Source organism: Cyanistes caeruleus, chromosome 12 (assembly GCF_971803275.1).
Source record: "Cyanistes caeruleus chromosome 12, bCyaCae1.hap1.1, whole genome shotgun sequence".
Lineage (NCBI taxonomy): Eukaryota > Metazoa > Chordata > Aves > Passeriformes > Paridae > Cyanistes > Cyanistes caeruleus.
Genome location: NC_141712.1, coordinates 2,596,249 through 2,620,803, shown reverse-complemented (window position 1 = coordinate 2,620,803; position 24,555 = coordinate 2,596,249). Strand labels below are relative to the sequence as shown.

The following is a 24,555-nucleotide window of genomic DNA, read 5'->3' as shown; positions in this document are numbered from 1 at the left end:
AGTTATCACTTATATGAATACACATGCAAATGAGATCACAATAAAAATTTATCTAAATACGTAAGAAATTAGGAGGAACAGATTGGATAGACCAGGATTAAACTACTAATTTTATTATGCTAGTTATAAACCCTGAGATTTTGATATTTCTGGATCTCAAACCTCAGAGAAATGTAGCATATCTACTCCAGGAGCTGGTAATGGAAGAAAAGAAATACAAGAGTCATTATTTGAATGTTTTAGGCCACAATTAAATGAGCTTGGACCTCCATCCTGTAATTTGTTTCAGTCATCCTTTTGTTTTCTTGCAGAAATCTGAGTTCTGGTCAGATCATCCTGTGTGATGTAAAGCTCTCCTGCTGTCTCCTGCAGCAGGCTCGAGTCTCTAATGAAAATCTCTTTTTCTACAGAAACTTAGAGAAAGTTGCCAGTATTGGCTCCTAAAATGAATGTAAGGTTAAGGTGTGTGGGGTTGAAACCAACCTATTTTCCTTTGCCATGTCTTGTTCTAGAAGAAAACCAGTGTGAGCTGCTTCAGAACAATGGTCTGCCACTTATGATTCAGGTATTGACAGAATCTCAGGATGAGGAACTCATCAAAGCTGCTACTTTTGTGCTGCAGAACTGCAAACAAATGAGTAAGCTCTCAGATACTGCTTTCCAAATGGTTCTTTCAATTTCTGTGTTCTGCTGCTTCCCCAAATGATTTTAACTGTGGCAGCTTTGTAATTCTGTGTACTCCAAGACACGTTTGTTTTCTGCATAGAAAGTTGTTTATTTGTCATCAAGAACTGACTTGGGCAGCAAAAAGAGAAGTAAAAATTCCAACAGTGTTGCAGTAATGCATCTTTCCCAGTTCTGATTCTCCAAAATACCTGGTTTGTTTGCAAGGCCATCGTTTGGAACTCGTTTCCAGTTCAGTCTCTCTCTCAAGAACATCTTCTCTATTCCATGGCATAGCTCAGTCAGCAGACCTTATCTCTGAGTTTGCAGACAGATGTATGAGACTATGTGAGCTTTCAGTCAGGCTTTGAGAATCCTCCACAATTCCATTTCTCACAGACAGGCCACTGGTTTCCTGGAGCCTCCCCAGTCCTGTGCTAACACTCCCTGTTTTCTACAGCCACAAACAGATAGAAAGGTTTGTCTAAGGCAGGAAGGCTCAATGCCAGTGCACCGACTAATTTCTGTTTTAAATCTTCAACCTTCTGCTTGTCTTTTCCCCTCCCAATCTCACCTTCTACTAGCTTTTCATACGAGAGCTTGAGGGCCTGAGTGTACCCTTTGATCCACAGCCTACAATAGCCCAACAAGTCTAGAAGTCTGCTAATCTCTCTCTTAGTTTTTGCTTGCAGGAGTGAGACTATCCCCTTAATTCTTTCAGGATTCAGTCTCTGGTTCTCTTGACAAATTATATGTCCTAAAGTATTTTACCTCACGTCCTACAAATTGAAGTTTCCCCTTTGATACCCTCATTCCTTGGTTTCCCAGAAAATTTAATAATGCTATGGTGGATTCCTGAGCCTTCTTTTCATCCTCTCCTGAGAGATGTAAATTATCCACATACTGGAGAAGTTTTATTTCAGGTGTGGTTGAGAAAAGTTGTAGTACTTCCCTTAGGGCTTGACCAAATAAATTTGGGGATTCAGAAAATCCTTGGGGCAGCCTTGTACACATACACCACTGATTGACCACCTGCTACAACCTCTGTAGGTTTGATTGATCTGATGTGTGTTTGCAGTTAAAAACCCCACTATTCTGCCTAGTCCTTCCCTTTAATTTGACTCACGAGCTTCCCTTTTGCATCTCCCTCATTCCCCACATCTTTACCCTCCTTGGTTACAGCAGAGCTCAAACCCATTTTATTTCTGGTTAATCTGATTAGGTAAGAACCTGGGATTGTGATGTCATTGCATTAGCAGAAGGAAGGAATACTTCCTGCAGGAAAAACAGTGGAGGCCAAAGAACCAGCCAACCTCCAAATGCTGGCTCTCCCCTGGAGAGCTTCTCCCTAGGCCAGACACTTTGATGTCATGAAGAGAAAAAGTGTCACTGCCAGAGGCCTTGGAGTTGAACATGTTAATTTGTTCCACCCCATTGGTTTCCCTCCCTATCAATCCACCCCGATCCATGTATCCCAGTTTCCCCCTCCCCTCTCCTTCCCTATAAATATCCCGGTTTTTTCCCCAGTTCCAGGAGCTGCTGTCACTGGCTCTGTTCACTGAGGGCCCTGCTATAATAAAGGCCATTTCTCAGTGGAATGCCATCCAGCTCTCCAGTCTCTCTCTCCGTGTTGCCTGCACGCTGCTGCTGAGCTGAGCTGACTCTGCAGGCAGAGGATGTGCCTGTGGCCCTGGGCAGTCCTTTTCAGGACGGCTTCTTCAGGGCAGTGGCGGCACCCCTGCCATCGACACCGCCACAGCAAAAGATGGCAATTTTGACCTTTGAGAAGCAAGTCATGATCTGACTGGAAGATTAAAACAGAGCAAGCCAAACTGCAGTAGTAACACCAGCTCATTCTGCGAGAGCATAGCTCAAAGAGGGAATTATGGCTCATGCACTGCAGGTAATAAAAGCATAATGTCCTTGTGTTTGGTTATTTGCCTGGAGGGGGCTTTGGCTGAAAGGGGGGAAAGATCAGCTTTAGCAAAAATAGCAGAGCATTAGAAATACTGACTGTGGTTCTTCTATTTACTTGGCAGAAAAGATGGCTTTCAGAGCAGAGGCATCTTGATAGACTCACTTTTCTACAAATGCATGACATTATTTGACTTTAACATACCTCTATTCATATTCTTTCATTCTGTGCTGATGAAACAATTCTTATGAATTCTTATGAATTCCTCTACTGTACAAAATTGCTGTAGTTCATTTTGTTGTTTTTTCTTAAACTCAGAAATCGACATCAGTAATGGAACAACAGACGATACTGAAACTAAATGAAACAATTAATTCCTCAACTTGTAAACTCATGATTTAAAACTGTAATGATTTTGTATGATAGTTTAGTGGATTTCTTTATATTATGGGCTGTCACGGTATTATTCAGCAATATGCCACAATGCAAAGGATTTAATGAGCCTGTAAGGCAGGTTGCTGTGGTGCTCAAACTGATGCAATCCTTCAAGTTCTGGTTTTGAACCTTCCATTAGGCTTTAAGAAACGCTTCAGACAGAGGATATTGTAGCAGATATTGTTTGTACCCAAGACTCTCACTGAGCAGAGTTGTTAAACCAAGTAACAGCTACAAAGCTGCACTGCTAGACGAGCTCTAAGCAGTAATGACTATTTACATCTGTGTGCCTCAAGATTACCTTTATTGCACGGTTACACCCACACAGACAAAGCTCATCCCTCACCTGAGCTGAAGCAGTTGTAGTGTCACTCATCAAGTGCAGCAGGAAGCTCAGCTTTGCTAAGAAGGCTGAACTTACCTTGCTGTGCAGAAGAAATGCTGTGCATTTAGAAATGCAAAAGCAGATTGTCAAGCTGAAGTCCATTAAATACCGCAGTTAGGATCATGATTAGGCACAAGAAGCTGCTGAAATTGCAGAGAGAATTATCACTGCATTTAAGCTGCAGTTAAGTAGAATGCAATAGACTTGGGAATCTTGGAGACAAACCAAAACAGAACAACACAAACAACACTTTTTATACTGGTGTCAGTGACTGTCCTTAAAGGTGCTTTTTTTTTGATACTTCAGATGATACAGAGATGGTGTTTATGTGTTGCAGTAGTCTCAAATAATCAGTGTCTTTGACCAATGCTTCTAATTCAGTGACAATCTCATCCCCAGCACTAGCAGCCTCCCAGAGGCAGAAATGGGCCAGTTTTGAGCTGCCCAGCTGGGCTGACCAAACACCAAAGCATGAGCAGCTCTGCACTCCCTGAAGCTGCTCTCAGTGCTGGCACAGCCCAAGCCACAGCCCATCCCAGTGTCACTGCCAGCGTCTCTCCACGATCAACGAGGCACCAACAAACCTGAGCTAAAACCAGTCCTGCACTTAAGCTTTCACTTCACTGACTTCAGCCACAAAGACAACAGTAACTAAACCAGGCAGAGCAGCACTGCTGCCACCCAGCCAGGGCTCAGCTGCGAGGTCATTCTGCATATTCTTGGACCATTAGGGCTGATCAATTTTGAGAACTTGCAGAATGTGCTTAGTGCAGCCAGGAGGAGCTTCTGTTTTCATTGCCTTTTGCTGCTATAATCTGTTCTCTGAAATTTCCTTTAACACCTGGCTCTAGTTTCATCTTTAAATGCAGGAAGCTATTTGTGGCCAATTTAAAATAAATGGCAGTATTTGGTTATTTCCTTTTGGCTGCTGTGAGTTTTGCAAGTAGTAACGTGCTACTGTTTCCTACAGTCCATTTGTCTTTTCTTCCTAAGTACTCATCTCTCCTGTGCCAAAGAAAAGGAGAATTAAAAACAATTCATCTGTGTAAAGAGTTTGCAGGTGTTAACTTGGTGTTAGCAATACTTTATGCTATTACTGCTGAATCCACAGGTCTGCACTTTTAGCAAGATGCTTTACTGAGTTCTGTGGAATGTAACTGGTATGTAGATAACCTGTTTTTCACTAGAGAAGCTTTGAGCCAGCTCTGAATTTTTCTTTCAGTTAGTTCTGTATTTCTAACAACAGCAGGGCAGTATCAGCATGACAAAAATCTCAGGAATTTGTGGGGGGTTTTCTTAATTTATTTCTAAAACATACATATTAATCTTATTCACAATTCTTTCTACTTCCTTCTATTTTTCCTTGCCTGGTTTTGTACCACCACTTTATAAATGAACAAAGCATCCATCAAGGTGTTGAAGGGAGGTAGAATCCAAAGACACAGATTTGTTTGGGGCCAGAAGAGAAACCCAAATGGGGATTATGGAGCTTCTAGACATGCAAGACACCTCTGGGTGCAACCACCTGGAAGCAGCACGTTGGATAAAGAACTGTAACCCTAAATCCTGGAGGCAGAAGGGCTAAAGGCCAAATCTATGGGATGTAGCCATGGCCAGTCCCCAGCCACGATGAGGAGCACTCTGATCCAAGGGCAAACAGCACAACTTCTTCCCATCCATGGGCACCCTCTGCAGCTTCCCCTCTTCTCACTGCCATCCCAAAGCTTCTCCTTTTGGGTGAGCCATCTCCCCTGTCCTCTGAGAGAGTTAATGGCTGGAATGTCAAAGGTTCAGCTGTGAAATCATGCTTAGAAGGCAAAGCTTTCTCTTTTACCCAGTGGAGAACGATGGTCAAAGTAGAGCAGCACCCCAAAGTGACATGCTGACCTGGAATCCCAATCTCCTTGCCTTACATTTTAATTTTCGCTTGTCTACCTGTCATGGAGTTACTTTACCTTTAAGGGAGTTGGAGTTGCTGGGAAGTGCTTGGAGTCTTTTCTCCTGACCAATTATCGGTCATTGCTGGGAATTGACAGCAGTTTAGGCCATTGAAAAGTGGGATCAACTTGTGAACCCTACCTTAAAATGTAAAAGCAGAGCTCTCTGGGCTCTCTTTGTTTCCTGGCTGTGGAGGGTAGCAGAGCTCCAGGCCTCCCGTCCCTGCCCAGGCCATGCGGCCGGGCGGGGATGGGGCCGGGCCTGCCCCGTCTCCCGGCCGGGAGATGGGGGGGCCTGGGGAAGGTTTTCCCCGGGCCGGGCCGAGCCGATCTCTGGCTCGGCTGCAGGTTTTGCTGTAACTAATTCACTAAAAACTGCCCAGTAAAGAAAGAGGGAAACCCTGGACTTGCAGCGGGTTAAAGCAGAAACTACACGCTCCAGAGTAGCCATGAAGAACTTCCTATCGCAGACGGCTCCAGCTCCTGTTCGGCAGAGATCACCGAACCATCTACAAAAGCCTGGGCAAGATGTTAACTCTTTCATTACCCAGATGAGACTTGCGGATTAATCTTTTTATCCAGAGAGAGAGAAAGAGAGAGAGATATCAACATGAAAAGAGACTTTATAAACTACCAGTGACAGGAAAGAAAAGAAGCTTCAAGGAAGGTAGAGAATTAAGAAGATGCTTTAATTAAGCTGAAATATCTCCCTGTTAAAACTATGGAGATAGACAATGAAGTCCTGAAAAGAACTCCTTTAATTCATGATATAGGATCTAGAGAAGAATAGTATTCAAAGTGTAAATTTGAGTAAAGAGTAATTATAGTATAGTGAAGTACTGGGAGATTAAAAGCCTTGAGAGGCAATGAGAAAACTGTTGAGAGATTTGAAGCCCTGAGAGGCCATGAGAAAACTGTTTTCTGGTGAAGCTCACAGAAACAGATGAAGAAGACTTTTTTTCTTTTTTTGCCTTTGAATAACTTATCCTTAAAAATGCTATCTCTAGACGCATAGCCCATACACACCTCAGAGTGATGTGAGAATGGGAAGAGTGAACTCTAATAATAGCATCTCTGAACAGCTAACATTAGGGCAATAGAAAACTATAACAAAAATAGTTTTCTTGTGAGAAACTCGATAAATTAACAAGAAGAAACTTCTGTTTCTCTATAAAGATTAGTAAAAAGACTAGCAAGAATTGGAACTGTTTTAACCATCAGAGTTCCAGAGTTTTTGTCTCTGTTGTCATGTGAACAAGGGAATAGTGAGTAGATAAGGGATGGAAAAGTTTTTCTGGAAGTTTATTCTGGTGTTCTTATTATTGTGGTTTGTCAATAAACTTTCTTTTTTTTTTTCCCCCTTTTAAGTTGTATGCCTGTTTTACTCTTATTCTAATCCATATCTCACAGCAAGAAGTAAGTAATTTTCTTAGTTAGTAGTTTAAAACCACGACACTACCACACAAGCAAGCTACTGAGCTCTGCAGAAGGGCAAATGGAACAAGAGGGGAAGGTTGTTACTATTTTGGGTGGCTTTTTGAATGAGTTGATGATAGCCAAGAATTGATTTCATCATGACTGGGGCAAAGTACTTGTTATGCATTCACAACTCCATTCACAACTCAGCCACCAGCTCCAGTTATCAGATTGTGAATTGTTCTAGCAGAAAGATCAAAAACTCTCAGAAATATTTTTATTTTGACACATTATTGGAGGGGAGGAATTTTTTCTTCACACTGTCACAGACTGGAAGCTTTTTCTTGAATGCCTTGGTTGCTAGTTTTAGATGTATTTCCCTTTTCCTTGCAGATAAGAGATGAGGACAGCGGCTACAACAAAAATCTGTTTTGCATTCCTAAGCATTATGAAGAGGATTTAGAAAGAGTCTTCATTCCTCACGGACTCATCCTGGACAGGTATGAGGGTAAACAGGAAAGAACAGGGACAGTAATGCCCATTTTTGTCCCTCCAAATGAAAAAAGCCTGAGGTCTTGCCCTGTGCAGCCCATGGGAAACGGGGAAACCCTGCAGCCCTAACACTTCTGTCCTAAAGTCTGGGATAAGAGGGGGTTTATGGAGAGGATTCCTCTGCAAGCCCAGTGAAGCTTCCATGTTCCATCACCTCTCTTGAAGCCCACCTATCCTGCAATATTTGTGTTTATGGGTTAAATCTGCTTATGCTGTGCAAATACCTAATTTATTTTCCTATGACTTGCTGTGCTCACAATTTGCTAGTTAGAAAAACCTAACAGCAAGATCAGAATTTTTACTTGAACATTGCTTAATATATGCACAAACAGCTCTGATATACAGAACACTTTCCAGAATTGCCTTTTTTTTCCTTCTTTCTCCCAGGACAGAGCGTTTGGCTAGAGATATCATGCAAGACATGGGAAGTCATCACATTGTTGCACTCTGTGTCCTTAAAGGAGGCTATAAATTCTTTGCTGATTTGCTGGACCATATAAAAGCACTGAATCAAAATGGTGAAAAATCTGTGCCCGTTACCGTGGATTTTGTCAAAATAAAAAGCTACTGTGTGAGTGACTTTCTTTTCTTTGGAAAATTGACTCTCTCCATAGACTGGCATTCTAAATACTGGTGGTTTGTGTGAGAACCCCCCAAAAATTGAGTTTATGTGTACATTCTCTTCAAATTACATACTAAAAAGGAACTGATTTACTGATCTGCCCCAAAGGGTGGATATTATATATTCACTGGGATAAACATAGCAGAACACTCAAGATGACAAAGCCAGGGGCAGATCTCCAACTCCTTCCTCTTGTAAGAAGCAAGAGCAGCTCACCTTTCAAACAAATCCAGGACAACACTTTGGGGCATGCTTTATGTGACTTCCATCTCTTCTTTCTCCTTCTAGAATGAGTCACCTGCAGAAAAAATCAGTTTTATTGGTGAGGAGCTGTCTACACTAAGTGGGAAGGTATGAATTGGCATCTTCAGCTTTTAAAGGAAAACAACTCTTCTTGTGTGTTTTCCAGGAAATCCATCTTTATTGAAGATTTTGATACTGCATACTTCCAGCCTCTTAACACTGATTTAAAATGCTGGGCTTTGAAGCAGTGAATAATTCCCACTGATCTCAGTGGAAACTTGGAGTGATCAGCAATGAATGCTCCCAAAGGTCCTATTCCCCATTTTATCCCAGAACCCCCAGAAATGAACCACACTCACCTGACTCATTCAGTGCCTCTGGAGTACTGGTGCTGTACACAGAGCAATATACAGACCTGACACAGGTGCCTTTAGCACCATATTTAAGCTTTCAGAAATACTTACAAAAAGACTCTTCAGTAAGCACCAAAGTCAAGTCAGTAGTTCAAGTGACAATCTCCTTTGAAAATCAAGGCAAATTCCTTGTAACTGAGGGTTTTAGTGTGCTTTTCTTGGCTGTTTGGTTTGCTGAAAATTGCCATTTAAGTATTTTTTTTTTCTTTCCCTTCCTTCCCTATGTAATCTCTTCCAGAATGTGTTAGTAGTTGAGGTAAGTAATGACTGAAGGAGGGGTGGAATGACACAGATTCTTTTCTCCCTTCTTTTCAAATGAATACATATTAGATATAAAATAATAATTACTGAAGTTACTGGGCTGCCAGGTTGGTATGCTCTAATTTAATCCACTGACAGTCTGATTTTCCTTTCAAACTTGAAGGATAATTTATTTTTTTATCACTTTCAGGACATTATTGAGACTGGTAGAACAATGAAAACACTGCTTTCAAAACTAAAAGTCAAGAAACCAAGGATGGTAAAAGTTGTAAGGTACAAGGATATAGCTGCTAACTAACATATTCAAATCATTTGGGTGAATAGTCATTGTATGCTGCCAAGTGCTTGTTTGGCTTGAAGTTTGGGGGGGAGAAAGCAAATGCAGGAAGCAATCCTTACCCAGCTGCTGGAAAATTAAGTGTTTCTTAAACTGGGAAATTTCCCTGTGCACTACCATCTTCACTGCTCAAATTAATAAAGGAAGGTTTGATGGCTCTTTCTATGGTGTCCATAAAGTCTGATGGATTCCCTGTTTCTTACTTTATGGCTGAAGGAAATTGATGTCCTTCCGTAAGTTTTCTAACGTCGCCTTCAGTTGCCTCAATGCTGGAATGACAACACTCAGAATATCCCTTACTATCCTCAACTCTAGAAGTTTCCAGAATCTAAGAGTCTGTCAGCACTTGGAAGATGACTTCAAGCAGCATTCTAGATCTGCTTGTAGTAGGTCTCTAAAAGGAAATTTTGTGGAATATCCCTGTGTCTGTCAAGTAATCACAATGCTTTATAAAAACAGTTGCTTTATGCACCAGTTATTCAGACAGGCCTTCTAGGGACTGTCCAGGAGGTTCTCAGTTTCTTCTGAAGGGCACAGGCAAACCAAGACTAGATAAGATTTTGCAGAAGAAATGTCCTTTTCTCCCTCCCTCCCTCCCCACTAAAATCATTCCCAGCCACTTGGACATGCTTCCCCCTCTGTGCTGTTCCAATGTCCTGAGGCATTGCTCCATGGAAGGGCAATGACCTGAGACCCAGGATTGGAGGGAACTGAATACAAACTAGAGCCACTTGGACATAAAGAATGAACCTAGATCAGAGCCTTTGCTTCTCCCTCCACGACAAGGCTGAACACTACTGCTTTCTGTGAAATAATCTCACTGCCTTAATTTAATGGCATGATTTTACAAGCTTATGGGGAGGCGTGGCAGAAGGGAAGTCTACAGCTTAGACATATTTTAAAAACCAACCTTCTCTGCTCTGCCTTACAGCCTGCTCGTCAAAAGGACATGTCAGAGTCCAGGTTACAGACCAGACTGTAAGTACCATGTTTTTCTAGTATTTTCCAAAACACAGTCTTACCATTTCCCTTCAGGCAAGCACATCTGACAACTGCACAGAAGTTTCATGAAGGCCAAGAGAAATGGGGAGAAACTACATAAAAACTTGTGAACTGATGTCCAGCTATGGCATCCTGAGGCCTCATGACCACCTTCTGTTTTTCCCCTGGCTGGCCTCAGTGCAGGTTTAGCTATTTGATACACAAATTTAACTATTTAGATAGCAGAAATGAATCAAACCTTAACTGTGTGTTGCTTTGCTTTGGCCCTGGAGGACGTTTGTTTTGACTCTGCATTATTAAACTTGCCTTGTTTCCAAACTGAAAAGTCCTACTGAATCACGGTTCATCTACTTTCACTCAAGTAAAATCTCATTCCTTGTCTCTTCTCCCAGGACTAACTCATAACCAGGTGTTAAACAATTATTTTGTTAATAAACAGAATTCTCTTAACAACCTTAATTATATTACTGACTGATGGGAATGGTTTAGATTCTAACCTCTGTCATCAATTTATAGCTCAGATTCTTAAGGAAGCACCCTGAAAGAGATGATGTCTTTTACTCTTAGCTCAAGTGTGTGTTGAATACAAACTCTGCATTTAAAAGCTGCTTACACCACTGAAGTATAAAAAGAACTGTATTTTCTTACAGATAGAGGCTTTGAAATCTCAGATCAATTTGTGGTTGGATATGCTCTTGACTACAATGAATACTTCAGAGATCTAAATGTAAGTACATGCACATTCCTCCACTGCCAAGTATCAGGTACCCAGCAAGAAGATTTGCTTCTACTCAGAGCTTCTCAACAATTAAAAAACCTTCAACTCCAGCTAGAAACTTCCAATAAAGGAGCAAAACCATTTTTAAGGTGCCGAGTTGGTAATGCAGTGTAGGTGCATGAGAAATGTTTGTGCTTCACCTTTTTATAATTCTACTCCACAAGTCTCACGGCTCAGCCGTGCTGCAGAACATTCTGGGCCCCCAGGATGGTGAGCAGCACACAATCTGTGACCCCATCTGAAAATAACTTGTCATTTGACTTTGATTGGATATTTGTCTGACTTAGTTCAACCGTATGTTGCTCTTCAGTCACCAGGTCTTTAAAGCAGCCCTGCAGGGACTCTGTGTGAAGGTCTTCCATACACTTAGGGATAACATGTCTTACATCTTACATGTCTGTAAGAACTCTTCCCTTATTCCATTACAGCTTCTTCAGGCTGCACAGAGTAGTGGCCTTGGAAACATCATAAACTGATAGGGTTGATCATTCTCCCTCTGTTTTCCAAAGTACTTCCTTAATTCTGTTTAACTGGGAAAGTTTTTTACTTCAAAGCCTTTTTCCTAAGACAAACCAGTCCTGCTGAAGACACAAACAGTCTGTGCCATTGCTCAGCAGCATTAAGGAGCATGCAGTAATTTAAGAAACCTAAGTTCTTTCGAATATATAAACCTATATATTACAAATAAACTTGCAAGGAATACTAAGAGCTGGAGTTTACTGCAAGTAGGAAACTTCCAACTATTAGGGTTGTAGTGTGTTTTGAGTGCAGTGCTGGGAATACAGCTGCAAATCAGTCTTACACTTCATTGGAAGATAGAGATGGATAAATATTGTACTTTTTATTTTTTCTTGTAGCACATCTGTATTTTGAAAGAGAAGGCCAAAGAGAAATACAGGATGTGATAATCTCAGTCTTCTGGAGCACTGATTTCTGGCTGCTGCTGAGGTGATCTAAAGCATGCCATCAGGAAATGACTTTTGCTACTTGCGTGTCCCTGAGCAGCAGGAGAAGCTCCCCGTTAGTGCCAGGAGCTGCAGCTCGCTCATTGCCACGTGTAGGCAGCGCTGAACACGAGCTCTGCAGACGCTGGGATTTTTCCTGCTGGAAGCAGCAGCAGCAGCAGGAGCTGGGTGCGGGGCTCTGGCGATAGCGAGAAACGTGCCCGGCACGTTCCGGGCCCCGCAGCGGATTCCTTCGGCTCGTGGCGGGGCCCGAGGGAGCTCCGAGGGCGGAACAGGCCTCGAGCGGAGGCCGAGATGGAAGCCAGGGGCACGGGCAGGGCTCGGGGTTGCCGGGGAACCGCGGCCGCAGCGGCCGCGGCGCTGCTGCTCCAGGCTCAGTTGCGTGGAGACCGCGATCCTCGGTGGGTGTGCGCAGCCTGGGCACGGGCACACGGCTCCCCTGGGCCACTCGCCAGGGGAATTGTTCACAGGGAATGGGGCTGTGCGGGGCACTTCGTGCTGCATTGCTCTCACAGGGAGTCCCGAGTTCGCGGGGCTTTGCTTTCTGCCAGGGACTCCCGAATTCGCGGGGCTTTGGTCTCTGGGAGGGAGTGCCGAATTTTGTTTGAAGTCAGAGATGGACTAAAGTTGTACTTTTTGGTTTTGTCACATCTGTGCCCCGAATTGTGTTGTGGATGTTCGGATCTGGTGTGTTACTCTGCATCCCCTGCGCTCATCTGGTGCAAGGCCTCAGGCAGGGCTCTGGGGGCGCGCTGGAGGCCTTGGATGGGTTGTGACACCCCCTCAGCTGCTCCTCATGGCAATGTCCCCTGCATGTGGCCTTCTTGTGGGGGGAGGTTTTAGAGCTGAGCCGCTTTGTGGGAGGGAGGATGGGTGTGCACTGCCTCTTACCAGAGCCTATGCCACACGGCCAAAATTTCCTCCTTGCCCCTCTGTTGAGGGGAGGTTTGTGTGCAAACCTGGCCTCAGCAGATGAGTCTGTGCCTGCGACTTCCCCAGCCTGAAGCCACACAGAGCTGATTCTCAGGACAGCTGCTGCCTTTGGCTTTGGTGTGGATACATTTTTCTCCCTCAGTGTTGTTGACTTCTCCCCAGACCTGAGATCATAGGACAATAGTGTCACCTCTAGTTTGTCTCAAGTTCCTGAGAGGTGGCTTAACTCACAGTCCAAAGTTCCAGTCAGCAGGCATTTCCAGGGAAGGCTGGGCTTTGGTGGTCACGGCTTCTTTATACAAATTTGTCACAACGGGCAAAAAATGCTTTATAACAAGATTTAAGCCATTAGCCATAACATTCCAGTCTCTCACACGTCTTGTGAGGAGCAGCTGAGAGAGCAAGGGGTGTTTAGCCTAAAGAAGAGGAAGTCCATTCTAGCTATTTTTAAATAATATTAATATTTAAATTAATAATAATAATAATAATAATAGTAGTAGTAGTAGTATAATATTGAATCTAATAATATTAAAGCTACAGCTTTTACAGTCTGTTCTAACTATTATTAATGTTATTCAGATTTTTAGCTCCAGGTTTCAGTGTGATTCATTTTGGAATTGCACAACATAGCCATATAGTTCAACTAGAGGCCTAACAGTCCTAGGTACTCACACCAAACAAGCACTTGGCTACTTTTAAGTAATATAAATTTTTTAGCATCAGTGTATCTCTTGAGTCTGCCGTGAATTGGATTCTGGATTTTCAGAGTTCCATTCTTGCTCCTTGCAGTTTTCTTGAGGCATTGTTGATCTTCTGCGACTTCCTGCTTTCAAAATGCCTTCTGGATTCCCAGAAAAGACAACGACACCTCCTCGGCTTTTGCTCAGGGAAAGACTGAAGTCTTTTAGTGTAAGTAGCCTCTGGGGCTGTGTTAAGGCTGGAAATGCCCCTGGTGTCCCTCCTCTCCGTGCCCCTCCTGTTGTCCAGCAGCACTGTGAGGCTGCAGAGCCCTCCCCAGCTCTCTGTGCCGTGCTCCTGTTGCTGGGGGCTGTCCTGGTGCACTTGGGAACAGCGTGTGTTGCTCCAGGGACACTCCAGTGTCTTCCCTGGCTGTGCCAGCGGGGCCAAGTGAAACCAATGTCCAGCTGGAGCCCTGAGCATGCGCTTCTCTCCCTGCCCTTGTCACAGCAATTCTTTCTGCCAGGCTGGGCACTCACTGTGCTGCTCTCACAAAGCTGCCCTTGAGCACCTGGGCAGCTCCAACTCTGCCCAAAGCCTTGAGAGACACGGCTGGTCCCAGCAGCAGAGGTTCCAGAGCAGCTGTTCTCTCTCATCTCCTGCGTGGGGCACAGATCCAGCCCTGCAGACAGCACTGGAGTCAGGGCCACAAAGGTCCCTTGGCTGTCTGGAGCTCGCTTGACTGAAGATGCCCTGCTGCTGAGGCTCTGTCCAGGAGATCCTTGTGTTTTCTTCTGTGGAGGGCTGTGGGAGCCCAGACAGAGCAAGCAAATGCTAATTAACAGAGAGAACTAAAACCTGGACACTTTCCTGTGCCCCTCACTCTTGGTACCACTTTGCTTTCTTGCATCTCCTGGACTCACCCAGCAGCGCTATCTCCTCGCTGTGAGCTTTGAGTGTCGTGCAGGGATGGAGTTAGGGAGTTCTGACAGCTCCTCCCCACTCTCTGAAAAGATCACTGCCTCAATCCAGTGAACCTAAAGAGGAAAGAAATGCCCAAAGAGCAGAAATCCCCAAACATGTCCCATCAAATCATGGAGAAGCTGAGGGACACAGCCATGTGTTTGGAGTATGTCTATTCTGCTCTGTTATTAATTTACTGATGCTAAGTATCTCAACAAGTAACTTAGGGAGCTTCCAGGACTGTCCTAGATGATGTGATCACCAATTAGTCACCAGTGCCACTTGTTCAAGAAAAGCCTTTCTGAACAAGCACATCTCTGATGCTTTTGCTGGGTTTTTTTTCCTTTCAGCTGCTTCCCTCTAGATTCTCGAGAGAGAAGTTCAACAAGAATGAGGCCAGTGCTGGGGAGAGTAGTCTGCCCAGAATTGGCCCATTTCTACACACGAGTGAGACTGGTCAGAAGGTAGCCTTTTCCTGCTCTTTTCCTTTCTGTCTGATGCAAGGTTTGAGGAGGGTGTGTGCTTGTGACAGGCTCGCCTCCAGCAAAATCCCTCAGTGTCCAGGTGCTGTTGTCATTGCAAACTGCTGGTAGTGGTGGACTTGGAGTCCTGGTCTGCACCAAGCCAACACAAATAACTTCTGCTGAAACTGCTGGGGTTTGCTGGAGTGGAGCTGCCATTGCTAAAACAGTGGGGGGAAGGGTGGGGACACAAAGGCACAAATTTGCCATTTGCCATTCTCCTGCTGAAATAACCACCTCTTGCTTTGCTGTGGTCACCATCAAATGCTTGGGGTCATAGGATTCCATCCACAGTGGCAGTGCTGGCCTCTGAAGGCCAAGGAGCTGCAGGAATGACTGCAGATTTAACAAAACTAACTGCATGAATGCTTTGGGTTGGAACAATGTGTTGGGAGCCTGAGAGATTCTGCAGGCTGCCAGGTGTACAGGGGACTCGCCCTGGGCAGGGGGAATGGATGTGCTTTCTCTGGATCAGTGCCTACTTAGAGGTGTGTTTAAAGCTGCTTTTCCTGCAGGACTGGCTGGGTACATTGCACAGTCCAGATGTGGTAGGTGGCCGAGGTGGGTGCTGAGCAGGAAATTGGCAGCAAGAGACAGTAACAAAGTGGTGAAGGATTGCCCTGGAGAGGGAGGTCAGGGGCAGCTCAGAGAAGGGCACAACCAAGGGACAGTGTGCTGCAGCCACTCCCTTCAGCAGTGCAGTCCCACAGGAGAGCTGCTGGTGTGTCTGGAGTGGCAGCAGTGTGGCTGGAGAAGGCAGACAACAGGGGAGAGTTTTCTCAAAGCAATGTCTCTGCTCCAGAAGCATTTGCTGCTGTTGTGTCATTTCAGACATGCCTCTAGAATGGTATCAAATAAGACAGCAATAATAGACTACAAGAAAGCACCCATTTTAAAGCTCATGGGAAAAGGAGATACTAACTCTACTCTTACCCAAGTTACTGAGAAAAGAACTGACCCTTATCCTCATTCAGCATTCACCTCATTTGTCTTTTTCCTAATTTCTGTGTTATTGTATTTTTGCCTTTACCTCTGTTAGAAACACACTAACTTTTAAATACAATTAAAGGGGACAAAGTTGTGGAAGCAAAAGAAAACTGTTCATTAGTGACAATTCAGCTGAGCTGGGTGTGTGTCTCCCTCCCTGAGAGCTGAGCACACACACCCCCTTCACCAAAATGGCTTTTTTTATACCCTTTATACCCTTTTATATAGCTTCTTTTATACCCTTTATACCCTTTTATATGGCTTCTTTTATACCCTGCCCTGTGTGGCCCAGCAGCTCTTGAGCAGCTCAGAGCAGAGGTGGCTGAGCTACTGTTTCCCCAGTGTGGCCTGGGCAGACGTGCTCTCCCAGAGTCTGTACTTCACTGGGGATCAGAGGAAGAGTCTCCCTCATGAACATTCCTCCCAGCAGCTGAACCTCTCCCTGCTCTCTCTTGTCTCTCCAGTTGTTGCCAGTTCTCCCGAAACAGAGCTCGTTTCGTGTTTCCCCACCAGAGGTGGTGTTTCAGAACTTCGTGGCTCATGAAGTCTCTGAAATGGAACTGTCTCTCACAAATGAGAGCAAGGTGAGTGCTGGGGCCTGGAGCTTTAACACTGTGCTGGAAGAGGAGAGGGGTGTCATTCCCATGGTGTGCAGCAAAGCAAGTTCCCTGCTGCAGCACATCCAGAAGAAAATGTCTCAGCACCTTTGTTCTGCAGGATGCTGGAAATCTTGCTGTGCTGGGAATTCTCCCCTGAGTTTGCCTATGCATTGATGGTATCTATCCCAAAAGGATTTGCTTTCTCTTGAAAGCTCCGGATTGATAGGAATGTTGAGGGCTGTACAGTTCTAACCTGCTTTCATGCTTTGCCTTGGGTCTATACCACATGCTGTGTCTCCCTGGTTAATCTTGGTAGGAATCCTGGTAGGAATCTCTGCCTCTCTCAGCCTGTTTGGCTCCCTTTGAGCAGCTCACAGTCAAAGCTCATGGGCTGAGACTTCTCCACTTTATGCTGGAATCACTTAGCACTGATGGCATTGGTACTGCAGGAAATGTGTTCTGAAACAGCCCTGGAGTCAGACTGATGCAGCAGAAGCAGTGAGAGGCCTTTAGGTGCCACTTCAGGCTCCTGCTAAGCTTCATCCAGCTCTGCTCAGGTTTTCCAAAAGCAACGTGGTGCTCTGCTTTCCCTTTGGAGAACCACAGCACATCCAAAGTCATGTGCTCCTGGAGGATTTCACCTTCACTTGAGGCAATTGTGATTATTTTTCAGTTTCCCAAGAGAGCTGAGAGGGGAAAAAGTTGAAAAATGTCAGCAGTTGTGTTCCACTGTAAAGAGGAAAATCGAAACCATTTGAATTTCAGTCAGGGAAACATTTTCTCAAATGAGGCTTGTGCCGAGAGTGGACTGGTGGGAAGAGCCAGGAGGGAGTCAAAATCATCTGGTTTAGACTTTTTGAGAGCATTTGGGTGCTCAGGGGTTGATATCTATGTGCTAGAAAATGCACATTTGCTGTGTCTGTGTATCCCAGAGGGCAGAACCTGGCCTGCTGGCTGCAGGCAGGAATGCCCAGCAGCCCAGCTCACCTGCACAGGCAGCAAGAGCCCCTGGGGAGCCAAGATTGCTTTAATGCTGCAATGTGAGTCAACACTGGTCATGTTTGTCCAGGCAGAAAATGCCTTTGAAGCCCACAGTCAATAGGCACAGCCTGTCTGTATTTCCATCACTTTTGGCAAAGTGATTGCTGTCCTGGTTTTATGATTCTTCCTTGCTGCTGTAGTTGCTCATTTAAATTCTCTTTTGCCATCTCCATGTTTTAGGGATTTTCTTGCTGTGTTCCTTCTTTGCCTTTTCAGGTTTGCTTTTATTCCCAGGGAGGCCACAGTGTTTGGTCTCCTCTCTTGCTGGTCTGCCTGCCTGACTGTATCCCCAGACCTGCCCTAGGCAAACCTGATCTGCTAGAAGGGAATTTCTTCCTTCCCCCAGGATAATGTGCTGCTTTGCTTTCAGGTAGCACATCCCCTGTCTGGAACACCACTGCATGGCTGTGTGCAGGCAGAAGAAAGCAGGTTTTTTGGCCTTGTTGAATGTGCAGATGACTTGGTGCAGGTGCTCTGTCTCCATCCTGCTGGTGCTGACCTGCTGGGCCCTTCCTTCCCACGGGGCACTGCCCTAGTGCCCCTGGCCAAAATGAGCCAGACAGAAGGGATTCAAGTTGTCCCTTGTGAATGATGTGCCTGTACCTGCACAGCTGAAAGTGCTTTGGGAAAGGGATCAAGGAAGGATGTCAGCAGGGCACGGACAGGTCTCCTGTCAGCCTGTTTGCACAAGTGGCACAATCATTGTTTCATGTCTTCCCTGCAGTGTGTTCAGCTGGTGCAGGTCTCCATGCAGAGCTCGCCTTATTTCAGGCTGGTGTGCCCCAACGACGCGTACCGTGCTGTGCCACGAGGTGCGACTGCCCGTGTGCGCATTCAGTTCACCCCCAGCGAGAGCAAGGTGAGACTGAGCCAAAACACACCATTATCTCCAGAGCCATTGTTCTCCCTGCACTCTGGGACAGCCCATTCCATGCTGTGAGCTTGGCTCCAGGCTGGGGGCAGGCAGCCTGCAGCCAGGCTCACCTTGGCACGTGCTGTCAGGGGCTGCAGCCAGGCCTGACAGGCCCTGCTTCCCCTCCCTGCACATTCCTGAGCATTCCCAAGGGAAGATGCACAGGGAACAGGATGAAAATGACAGAGGGCTGTTGAGAGATGTTCAGCCATCTCTAGGTACGGTGGAAGGGGTTTCATTCTTATGGAAAACACTGGAGGAATGAAGAGCTCAGAGAGCTTTCCTCCTTCCTGACTGGCAACAGCTTCCCTGCCTCAGCCTGGGCTGGAGCAAAGTGGTGATTTCTGCCCCCTCTGTTCTCCAGCCTTGCAGCTGTGCTGTGCCACAGCACAAGTGACCAAAGTACAGCTGCAAGGCCAGGGCAGAGGATGTGCTGTGCCTGTGAGCCCAGCCTGGCACAGGCACTCTGAGCTCTAGGTGCCCTTAGCAGGAGGTTGGTGAGCTGCAGGGGACTTGGACACCTGCTGAAAGAGCTGCTGTAGGGCAGGTACAACCTGCAGGCAGAGCTGTGAGCCCAGAGCCTGTGGCAGTGACACTGCTGTGGCTCTGTCTTCATGCCTGTCACTGGGGCTGCTCTGTCCACTGGCCCCCATTCCGTGCCAAACGTGCTTTGCTGGGGAGATTTGAGCAGCAGTGCCGAGGCCCTGGAGCTCTGATCTCAGTGCTGGGATCTGGAGGTTTGTTCATACAGAAGGGTTTAGGACATGGCAGGGAAGGGAGGAAGGGAAACAAACAACATCCAACAGCATCCTGCTACCTCTTAGCACTGTTCTTCTGACTTGCTTGGAGAGGCAAAGTTAGAGGGGAGTTGTGAGCCAACTCATGTTTCTACACTAGACCAGAGGTGCAGGACCTTTTTGGGTGCAGCTGTTTTCTCACCTTCCTTTCCTTTTGCTGCTTAGAGTCAGTTTAACATTTGGTCCTATTCTCAAACAGCAGGAATACAGGAACCTAAAGAGGAATGGCCTGTGTTCCCTAGCTCCATGTTCCTTAGAAGGGACTTGGAAATTATTTAACATCATTTAACTTTAGAGTAAAAGCTGTGGCCTAGGGCAGTTCTCTGTATGACCCTAATGACATGAGAGCTTAATGCCACTGAGATAGGTTTTGCAAAGTGAACTGGTGCCTTTAATAATAATAATATTATTGGTAGAACTTAGTGTTCATTTTGGGGTGGAATAGAGTAGAGTAGAGTAGAGTAGAGTAGAGTAGAATAGAATAGAATAGAATAGAATAGAATAGAATAGAATAGAATAGAATAGATGCCCTTGAAGGGTTCTAGGCCATTGTTTTCTTCTGCCATGGGAATGGCACTAAATGCCCCATGCTGAGCTAGTTTCTTTTCCTGCAGGATTATTCCCATGAGCTGGTCTGCATCACTAAAACAGAAAGGATAGTTGTGCCAATTCGGGCCATTGCTGCCCGAGCTATCCTGACCATCCCAGACCAGCTGAACTTCTCGGAGTGTCCGGTCAAGAGCAGCACCAAGAAGACTCTGCTGCTTCGCAACACTGGCAACCTGGAGGCTCATTACTACATCAGCACCCAGAGGTGAGGCAGCTCCTCTGTCCTTGTGCAAAACACCTTTGGGTGATAATAGGCTTGGCAAAGAGCAACAAAAGGAAGCTGAGCATCAGGGCTGCACTGCAGCTCTGGCTGGAAGTGAGCAGGATGGATGGCATCTGCTCTTGCTTTCAGTGGTTTCACAAACCATTCTCTGATGGGATTGCTGGCAGTGGGATCCTTGGGTCTCATTGCAGAGAGCTGGATGCAGAGTATGGGGCAGATGAGGTCATTTTATCCCACAGGATCTCCTGAGGTCTGTATCCCCTCAGAAGTAGGTCAGCAGCTGTTTCTGATCCTGTTTTGTCTCTTTTCTGTTGCCTGAGGTTTCTGTGCTCCCTGCTTGCCCAAGGGAGCCGAAGTGACCTGCACTGCAGAAGGAATATCATCCCCAGATGTCCCCTGAGTCCTGATCTCTCTCTTTGTGTTGCAGTCCTTTCTCCGTGGTTCCGGCCATGGGAGCTCTGGGTGCTGGTGACAGCGTGCAGGTGACAGTGGGATTTCACCCGCTGACCACTGGTGCCCATTTTGGGTCCATGGTGGTGTGCTACAACACAGGTGAGTGCTGGGCACTGCACGGGGCACAGGACACTTCTCCAGCACCACTCCCTGTTGTGCCAGCCACCTCAATTCCCTCTAGGTGTACCTCCCCTGTTCCAGCTCAACCCCAAAGAAAACTGAGAACCAGTTGGTGCTTAGGGGGCTGATAAAGTGCATCCCCTCTAACAGGACTAAGATTTTTGGGCTCCTGTTTTGCTGAGAGTTGCTGAGTGGAGGAAGGAGGAGCCCTGATTCTCCACTGCCACGTGGCTATGCCTGGCTGAAGTTTTGTTTTATTCTGGCCAGTGCTGTGTGTGAGGTGTGAGGTCTCCATCAGACTCTCTCCAATGCAGTGTATTTCTTGCACACCTCTGTCCCATAGGCTGCTGCTCCACTGGCTTGTCACAGACCCTTGTACTGTGTTGCCCTCTACACATATATATAGTTTCTGTCCAATAACATTTTCAAATCCTCAACTACTTTTTGGTGACAAATCAAGACAATTTTTTCCTTGTCCCCATTTCCCAGGCCATTCATGCTGTTGCACACCTCTCACATCTATCTCCCATTTGATTTCTTGACTGAGGAATCCCATTCAGGCTTCATGTGGAAGCTGCTCTGTACTTACTGATCTTTCCTTGGTCCCTTTTTTATTCAATTTGAAATGCTCCAGTTTGGTTTTTGAGATCAGAACAATATCAAATATTTCAAGACTGATGTGGCTGTGTGTTTGGACAGGGAGCTGCTGCTGCTGCTGATGATTTTCATGGTGTTCATTTTGTAGTGGTTTGTCATATTGCAGAGCCAGGCTGGTTGTGTTTCCTCACCTGGGTCCCCTCCTGCTGTGGGCTTCACCTCACTTGTTCCTCTGGGCCTCCTTTTTCTGCTCACATGCCCCCAGGTGGATTTGCTTGTCAGCAGCAAGGGATCCAAGGGATCAGGAGAGACAGGAATCTCATGGGATGCCCAGGGGGAACCCCAGGCAAGCCAGGACTGAACAGGGCTCCTCAGCATCACCTGAAGGACTTGGATGCAGAAATCCTGGTGATCTGAGTGGGTCACCTGAGCACACCTGACAAACCTCACTGTACCTTGGGGCCAAATCTCCACAAACACACTCCAAAATGAGCTGTTTTAGGAGGTGCCCAGGACACCCTCACGCTGCACACACACAGCTGTCAGGACGTTATAAATGTGCTGACCCCTAGAACTGCAAATAGAGCTAAAAGCTGTGACCCTTTCTTCTGTCACCTGTGGTTTGCTCTGTTCCTTGGGCTTTCATCAGCAACTGAGCTGAGCAAAGGCTCCCCTTTGCTTTGTTCCAGGTGAAGAAAGGATCCACACAAACCTTCAGGGAGAAGCTGTAGATGTCAGCATCGGGTTGAGGACGTATTCTGTGGAGCTGAAGAAGACTTTCATCACCACGTCAAGCCACACAGCAATGTTCATCGAGAACAGGAGTAACATCAGAGCCCAGTTCCAGTGGAAGACTTTTCCTAGTGAGGAAGATGAGAATGAAGAGAAGAGGAGGTTGGTTTGAAAGATGCATTTCAGTGAGATCCATGGGCCAAGACTAAAACTAACGTACGGCCTCAGGAGGGTGTTGGTGCTTTGGAATGGCTCAGGCCAAGTAAAGCATCCCTGGCATTAGGGGGTGTGTCCCTGGGCTTCAGGAGCTCAGCACTTGACATTCCAGTTCCATTTATACCCCAGCCAGGGATGGCATTTTGGGAAGGAAAGGTTGATGGCAATGACTGGATTTCCTCAAGTTCTAATGGGGCAGCAGCAGCAATGGCTTTTGGTCATTTGTAAACCATTGCTGGGGGGGAAAAAAAGGGAAGAAAGCAAAAAGAAAATAAAAGGCAAGCACCTCACAACCAGCCAAAAGACACAACCCACTACAGAAGGAGGGTGGGTGGCTGCATCCTTTCTGCTCAGCCTGCTTGTGCAAACTGCCCTGCCAGAACTGCCCTGCCAAAACTGCCCTGGCAAGCCCCTGCTTGCTGTGGGCCAGGTCATTTGCACTCCTCAGAGCCATTTTAAGCTGCCTGCAAAGGACCAGGACTGGCCCACTTGAATGGCTGGCAACAGGGTCCTTCAGTGCCCTGGGCTTCTTGGTTTTCCACTGTTCTCTATCTGCTTACACGATGTCTGACTTTCATACAAGCTCTGTGTGTTAAAAGAAAATCCTGTGACCTTCTCTGGCTGCTTCCCTGGGCTGTTTATTTCCATTTTTCCCACTTGCCTGCCTCAGCCTGGACCCCAGGTGATCCACTTTCCCCTCAGAAGCAACAAGGTTTCCCCAAAGGAAACTTCAGCCTGGTTTTGGTTTTATGGGTTTTTTTCCAAAAGCATCTGTTTTCACACCAGTTTTATGACAGTCCTAGACTGTCACCATGACATTTCATTCTTCCTTATTTCCAGTCCTAGGGATGGTTTTAGCTCCAAGGCCACTGTCCTGCTGTCAGAGAAGCTTTTGAGGTCTTGGAGCAGAGAAGACTTTTTTTTATGAGAGGAGATAGTGTAGGATCCTTTTCCTCTCAGGACTACTACAGGATTCTACTACCATGCACTGGGATGGGACCCAAAAAGCTCTGGATCACAAAAAGGTCTCTCCAGGAGTTTGCTGTCCCCCTCCTGCACAACCAAGTCCCTTCCCTTCTCAGAGCCTCTGTTTTCATGCATATAAAACCTTGAATGTCATTGAAGGGATGCAGTGCCTGAATTCATCCTTTTCCTTTGGAAGTGCTCTGGGATGCTCTTGAGAAAGGCAGAGCAGGGAACAGGGCAGGTCCCAAAGAGAAGAAATTAAGAGTGATGCTGGTAACACAGAGCTGTGACCCAGCTTCATCTCCCCTTCCCAGGGAAGTCCTGCTCCATGATCTTTATCTCCTCCCCTGAGCATCTCAGTGGTAGGAAAAGCCAGTTGAGGTGGCTGCTGGATTGTCCCTCAGTTTTGGCAGAGGCTTTGAGGCCGGAGGTTCTCTTAAGGGATGCTGGCTTTCCAAACCTCTCCTGTGTTTGCAAGTGTGCAGTAAAACTACCTGTTGTACCAGTGAACAAGTTATGCCCTGATCCACTTGGGATTGCCATGGCTTGGGGTCAGCCCTTGCTGGGAGCTGCTGCTGCTCCTCCCCAGGTGCTTTGCTCTCCTGCACTTCCACTTCTCTCTGCAAATCTCGGGCTCATTGAACCATCTGCTGGCTTTGTCTGTCCCTGTGGCTGCAGGCAGTGTTACTTGCTGCGATCACCGAGAGAGGCCTGCGTGGACAACACGACGGGAGAGAGAAGAAGAGCGAAGAAGAAGGGTTCCTGTGAAGATCGCCGCACCATCCTGAAGAGCAGCGTCCGGGAGAAGATGATGATGGTGAAAGAAGACCCCATGCTATTCTCCAATGATGCTTTTTCCCTTGAGCCACTGGTAAGTGATAGCTGAGAGCCTCACTTTCTTCCTCTAACTCTAACTCTCTAACTCCCTAACACTCTAACACTCTAACTCTTCCCTTTCCCCTTCCCCTTCCCCTTCCCTTTCCTCCTCCTCCTCTTCTGTTTATGCAAGTGAACCCCCACGTTCTCCCATCAACCAGAGCCCTGATTCTGAGGATTGGCATTGTGAGAGATGATGAATGCCTGGTGTCTGCACAGTGCAAAATCCCTTCTCATCTTGGAGTAAACCCCAGAATAATCCCAACCCCTGCTTTCTTTCCAAACAGGTTAAACTAATATTTTTATTTCCAGGGAAGGGGATCATGTTCTCTTCTTGCCAAGTGCACCAGTGCAGAGGCAGTTACATACTGCAGCTGACAGCAGCATGATGTGACCAACAGCTTGTG

The 24,555-nt window shown here is 46.2% G+C and overlaps 2 protein-coding genes across 5 annotated transcripts in view; both read left to right on the top strand.

Moving 5' to 3' along the window:
• The first annotated feature begins 2,194 nt into the window (after positions 1-2,194).
• On the top strand, positions 2,195-11,990 carry LOC147650804 (hypoxanthine-guanine phosphoribosyltransferase-like). 2 transcript variants are annotated; one of them, XM_086847748.1, is made up of 8 exons: positions 2,195-2,566; positions 7,145-7,251; positions 7,691-7,874; positions 8,214-8,276; positions 9,033-9,115; positions 10,111-10,157; positions 10,832-10,908; positions 11,817-11,990. In XM_086847748.1, the coding sequence occupies exons 1-8, from the start codon at positions 2,549-2,551 to the stop codon at positions 11,862-11,864; spliced, it is 627 nt and encodes a 208-aa protein (XP_086703874.1). In that variant the 5' UTR covers positions 2,195-2,548; the 3' UTR covers positions 11,865-11,990. The 2 variants fall into 2 exon arrangements, with proteins under 2 accessions (XP_086703874.1, XP_086703873.1); XM_086847747.1 differs by lacking the exon at positions 2,195-2,566 and having other exon boundaries at positions 7,042-7,251; positions 11,817-11,948.
• Positions 11,991-12,188: 198 nt separating this feature from the next.
• The window catches only part of LOC147650803 (axonemal central pair apparatus protein HYDIN-like), a 56,887-nt gene continuing 44,520 nt past the window's right edge, over positions 12,189-24,555 (top strand). Inside the window, exons 1-9 of one of the 3 annotated variants that reach the window (XM_086847714.1) lie at positions 12,189-12,325; positions 13,647-13,766; positions 14,849-14,962; positions 16,471-16,590; positions 18,371-18,505; positions 19,971-20,170; positions 20,616-20,740; positions 22,048-22,252; positions 23,951-24,143. In XM_086847714.1, the coding sequence (XP_086703840.1) occupies positions 13,692-13,766; positions 14,849-14,962; positions 16,471-16,590; positions 18,371-18,505; positions 19,971-20,170; positions 20,616-20,740; positions 22,048-22,252; positions 23,951-24,143 (1,167 nt within the window). In that variant the 5' untranslated portion in view covers positions 12,189-12,325; positions 13,647-13,691. Of the gene's footprint in view, positions 12,612-13,646; positions 13,767-14,848; positions 14,963-16,470; positions 16,591-18,370; positions 18,506-19,970; positions 20,171-20,615; positions 20,741-22,047; positions 22,253-23,950; positions 24,144-24,555 lie in introns of all 3 variants that reach the window. The other 2 variants (XM_086847715.1, XM_086847716.1) reach the window with 2 other exon arrangements.